The 5,268-nt window shown below is 54.6% G+C and overlaps 1 protein-coding gene across 1 annotated transcript; it reads right to left on the bottom strand.

The window, feature by feature from the left end:
• Window positions 1-3,131: 3,131 nt before the first annotated feature.
• Window positions 3,132-4,875, bottom strand: HOXD13 (homeobox D13). The gene is made up of 2 exons (XM_036387055.1): window positions 4,170-4,875; window positions 3,132-3,382 (listed from the first exon to the last, which is right to left on the bottom strand). The coding sequence occupies exons 1-2, from the start codon at window positions 4,873-4,875 to the stop codon at window positions 3,132-3,134; spliced, it is 957 nt and encodes a 318-aa protein (XP_036242948.1).
• Between the last annotated feature and the right edge of the window lie 393 nt (window positions 4,876-5,268).

The following is a 5,268-nucleotide window of genomic DNA, read 5'->3' on the forward strand; positions in this document are numbered from 1 at the left end:
CCTGTGTCTGTACAGGAAATATCACCGCTGAGGAACAGGGCGACCCGGAGGCCTGCTTTCACACGCTCCTTTCCTCTTTTCCGCTCTTTCCCCCCCCGCCCTGGTTTTTAACCAGGCGTCCGGTTAGGCCTGGACATCAGAGCTGACCACACGCTGTAATTTCACTGGCACAGTCTTCCCGTTTACGGACGAAGGGTGCTCTGCGTGTGACCGAGCAGCCTCCCTCGCTCGTTTATCACTCGGAAACGCGGCGCCCGGAGCGAGGGGAAGGCTTCCCCTGCCTATGCCAGGGGTTGTCCAGGAGATGGCAGGATTGCCTCAGACATGGCTGGGAAACAGCGCTGCCTGACAGGAGCCGAGCAATGCATCACTGCGCCACTGTGCATTTGCAATTCGCTTTGTCGAGGTACATGTTAATTATCTGCAATAACGTGCGCTACATTTCAGACGAACCTTCATATCCTCTTCTCTGAACATGGGCGGCTGGGGCTGCGCGGCTGCAGCCCGGTCCCGGCCCACGTGCAGCTGATTCCTGAAGAGCCCAAGCTGTGGCCGAGGAGGTTTTGAGCAAGGCTCACCAATGCCCCAGCTCCAGCTTAGAAAACCCTTTTAATTTCAGCCGGTAGGTAGGGGGGCAGATGTGCGCCTCATCTTCCTCCCGCCTGTAGCTGCTGGCTTCTTAATGATTCTGCACGTTCTTAGGAAACTAAAAGGCTACTCCTCTCCATCTGGTACCGATTTGCATGAGAGTTCGGGTTTCATTCTGCCCGAGGAAGGCGGCTTTGGCTCGGCAAACTGCGCCTTCTGAAAGCGCGGAGCCCGGCAAAGCCAAAGGTTAAGCCTGGAAGGAGGAAGAGAGCAGCCCGCGATGGCTCCGCGGCCGGGAAACAAAACAGCTCTGGCAGTGCCCGGCCGTCCGTCTGCAGGGAGGCTCGGTGGGAGGAAAACCTCTGCAGAATTAATGGCAGTATGTGTGGGTGAGTGGGGGTGCCAAGGGGGAGAAGACAAGAATTTAAAACATTCGGAGAAAAGAAGGTTGCATCAGCAGAGCGGGCTGTTCCAGGCACGTAAATGAAGAGGGGCACAAGTGTCCTTTTATACTAGAATTAAACAAAAACGCGCTTTGCGATAAAATCTGAACTGCTCAGAAATTGACTTTTTTCGTCCTTTCAGGGAAAACAAACGCCATGAACGTGCGAGCGGAGTAGAAAGGGAAAGGAAGAGGGCGGAAGAGGCGGAAGATAACCTCCCGATGGAGCCAGCCGGCTGCGGAGAAAACGGAGGGCATCGCTCCGGGCCGGCCCGGGGAAGCAGCAAGTGCCGGGACGCTTTGGGAAGGGAGAACAAAGGCCGAGGGCAGGCGGAGCGGGGCTCGGAGGGACAGGGGACACACAGCCCTTCGCCTGCTTCCCACGCCCTGTGCTTCTCACCGGCAGCATTTCTTTCTCGCTAAAACCCTTTCCTGCCGACAAGGCACCCTCCGATGCTCTCCCTCATCCTTTAATGCCCGTTCTATCTACCTCTCATTTGCCAGGAACGGCGTCCTGTGTCCCTGAGAGGATTCCAGGCAAACCTGGAGCCCGTGAAACCCCCTGCGGCAAAAGAAGGCGAATTTCTTTCTTCTCTTTTTATATACAGCGAAAAGAAATAGTTTTATTAAAGATGGTTCAGGAAAAGATTTGCAACATCGTTAACAGTTTGGAAGTTCAGATTGTATTTGCAACACAAAGTAAAAGCTGACTTTAAGACAAATTTTTAAAAAATCGTTTATGGAGAAATAGGTTTATCGTATGTCTTACCACATACAAGGATAATCAAAATGTTTAGAGCAATAGTATATTATAATAAATAATACTAGTTTGGAACACATTTTAATAATTAGATGAGGCACATTAACAGAGAGGATACCGCTTCTCTCTCCTAGCTGTTGATTAGCGTGTCTGATCACCCTGTGTATATCATAGCATGCACACTAGGTTTAAAATAATAAAAAAATCGACAAAATCTTAGCCTTTCGGCCCATATAAATTATGGCATCTTTTGAATTTCTTTATTTATTGCTTCTGTCATAAACACCCGTTTAGTTTTGTAAATTAAAACCTAGCAGTGACCTTCGCTTGTCCATCAAGGAGCTTTTGGGCGTGAGGAAGTAGAAGAATCTTGGGCTGGTCCAGACAAACAGGGCAGAGCGGACATTCCCCGCCAGGTCTGTGCAGGTCCATACACACCTCTGCAGGGGCAGCCTCTCCTCTGGCTGCAGGCCGAGCTGCCCAAGCCGTCCTGCCCGAAGCGCTGTCCCGGGCATCGCCATCTGCGCCTCCGCGGAGCGCTCAGCCCCTGCCCGGGACACGAGAGCTTCCCTTTTCCAGCCGGGGCTCCTCTTCCAGCCGGGCAGCGCGGACTCCTCGCACTGAAAACGAAACTGCGGCGGATAAAACGCACAAACCCAAGCTCAACCCCAAGCCCGCGGAAGCGGGGAGCGCGGTGGGACGCGCCTGCGATTCTGCGCCCCGCAACAGCTCGGAGAGGTTCTCCCTTCCTCGACAAAGTAATTAAAAACTCTGCTGCAGCCAGGAACCCTCCACTCAATTCTCTCCGGGTCCCAGTGGACCAGGCAAGTTTGGCAGAAGCCGGGTGCTGCCACGGGTCTGTACTCCGGCTTTCTTCTATTTCCGATTGATTTTTTTTTTTCACTCGGCGTGTTTTGAAGTTTACGATACCAAATCAAAACTGACACTTTCTGGCACCGGCTGTTGCTCAGAGAGAAAAAAAAAAAAGAAAAAAAGAAAAATCACAGAATACTCCCCAAAGACTTAAGCATCAAAAAAATTATAGCTTTTACCGTCCAACATATTTAAATTCGTTTATACTGGCCTAGAGGGAAGAACAGAAAATATAATTAATATTAATATTATTATTATTTTCAAAAAGAAGAAACTATAATTCAATTCAAGACTTGTCAACACTCCCTTACACTGAGAGAAAAACGCTGACTTTCACGGAAAACAATTCCCGAAATTTCGCCACTGCTGGAAGGACAAAAAATTTAAATATATTTTCAAGTCTTTTCAAAAGTCTTTAGCTGGTGGTAAATTGAGTGTATATTTTCATCACTGTCCGCAATTAATGTATCAGGATACGTTGTCTTTCAGTTTGGAGACTATTTTCTTATCCTTCACCCTCCTGTTCTGAAACCAAATGGTAACTTGTCTCTCAGACAGGTTTGTGGCTGCGGATATCCTTCGCCTCTTGTCCTTGTTAATGAACTTGTTAATGGCATATTCATTCTCGAGTTCTTTAAGCTGCAGTTTTGTATACGGCACTCGCTTCTTCCTCCCACGCCGGTAGACACACATATCGGGCTGGTTTAGTGCAACGTCCCCTATTGTAAAAGACATTATGTGAAAAATCAGAATTTTATTACAGGCTTTTAAAGCTTAACCGATACTTGTTGGGCACTGGTTTTCATGGGCAAATAAATAATGCCGGGTTGTTTACAGTTTATTATTATTTACACTGCCACATTATTTGCACTCTAGTAAAGCCCCACCAAAACTTTGATGGACTGTCATCACTTTTCAGGCATGCATCGCTAACCGAGCATGCAGGGCGGTGGGGCATTGGCTGGGGGGCTGAGAGCGGCTCGCCGCTGGCAGCGCACACACAGAAATCGCTTTGCTGAGAGTTCCCCGGGTTTGTTTGCATGTGGTTTGTGCCTCTGTGCCCTCACTGCTCGCGGTCTCTTAAGTGCTCTGGGGCCGCCGGATCAGTCGCCAGCCGGAGAGGCAGAGGAGAGCAAGCCTTCGAGCCACCGTCCTGCAAACTTCAAACGCGACTCTAAACCCGGCCACCGAGGGAAGCAGCGGGAGAAGGAGACCGGGGCTGCCTCGGGGCTCACGGCCCGGGGGTGCCCTGGCGCTGGTGGCGGGAGGTTCTGGGGTCAGTCCCGCGGGTATGGAAAGCGGAGGGTGAGGATTTTCTCGGGGGTAGACGGCCGAGGGGGGAGTGAGAAAAAGAGAATATCCACCGCCCCCACCCTGCTCTATGCGTGTCTGTGCGGCGTGTCCGGCTCGGCAGGCCGCCCCTGCAGCCCGGGGGCGGGGGAGGGGACGGGAAGGCGGAGGAGGCGCGGGGGTGCTCTGCTCAGACCATTTCTCCCCCTCTCGTACCTGGAAAGGACGATTTCCAGAAGTGCGAGCTCTGTGTCTGATCTTTGGCACAGTAAACCTGACTATTCCAGCCATTAGCCAGAGTCCAAGACTGATAGCCCTCCATTGATATGTATGTTTCGTGTCTCGGTTCCCCAGAGCCAAACGTTGAGACCATGTCTATGTACCCAGGAACGTGCTGGTAGGGGGTTGTATAGCCCTGGTAGAAGGACACTTCCTTTGCCCTGGAGGAGACTTCATTGGCGGGGACACTCGTGCTGGTCAAGCTGGAGACGTCCATGTACTTTTCCACGGGAAAGCCGCCAATGGAGGCGTGGGGGGGAGACTTCAGGGCGTTTTGCTGAATCCCGACCCCGTGGGACATCCTGCAGCTATAGTATCCATTGCCAAAGTGATACCCATAGCCCAGCGCGGGGGCGGCGGCCGGCGCGGTGGAGCCCGGGCAGTCCTTGGTCGGGGGGTCGGGCCTCGCCGCCGCCCCCGAGCGCTCCCCTCCGCCGGCGTAGGCAAAACCCGAGGCGGCGGCGGCGGCAGCGGCGGCGGCGGCCGCTCGGCCCGTGTGCGCCGCCCCGAAAACGGGCGAGGAGAGAAAGTTACGGCACTGCCCGGGGGCTCCGCCGCCGCCGCTGCCGCCGCCGCCGCCGCTGCTGTCGCCGCGCAGTCCGTCCATGTCCCAGCTCGCTGCTTTGCTCATGGCCTTGCACATCGCGGGCGGCGGCGGCGGCGGCTCGGTCCCCGGCCGGGCATGATGCGGATGGTTATTTGCCTCCAACAGGTTGGATCCTGGCGGTACGTTTATAAAAACGAAGTCCAGGTTGGGAGGGGGGACCGGGGCGGGGGCGGCCGGCCTCAGATTAGTTTGCCTCAGCCCGGGGGGCTGCTCATAGGCTGCCGTCGGAACATGTGACCCTCCCGCTGCCCGCACTGCCCCTTTCGCCTCGCAGCCCCCCGGTCGGCACCGACGGCGCCCCCACCCTCCACTCCCACCCCCGCCCCGCCGCCGCGCTCCCGCCCCGCCACGGCCCCGGCGCTGGAGCGGGGGGAGATTGCGCGGGCGAGCAGCGGTGATGCCCCTCCGGACCAACCTAGGCCCCCGTTG

This window comes from Molothrus ater, chromosome 7, assembly GCF_012460135.2.
Source record: "Molothrus ater isolate BHLD 08-10-18 breed brown headed cowbird chromosome 7, BPBGC_Mater_1.1, whole genome shotgun sequence".
NCBI classification, from domain to species: domain Eukaryota; kingdom Metazoa; phylum Chordata; class Aves; order Passeriformes; family Icteridae; genus Molothrus; species Molothrus ater.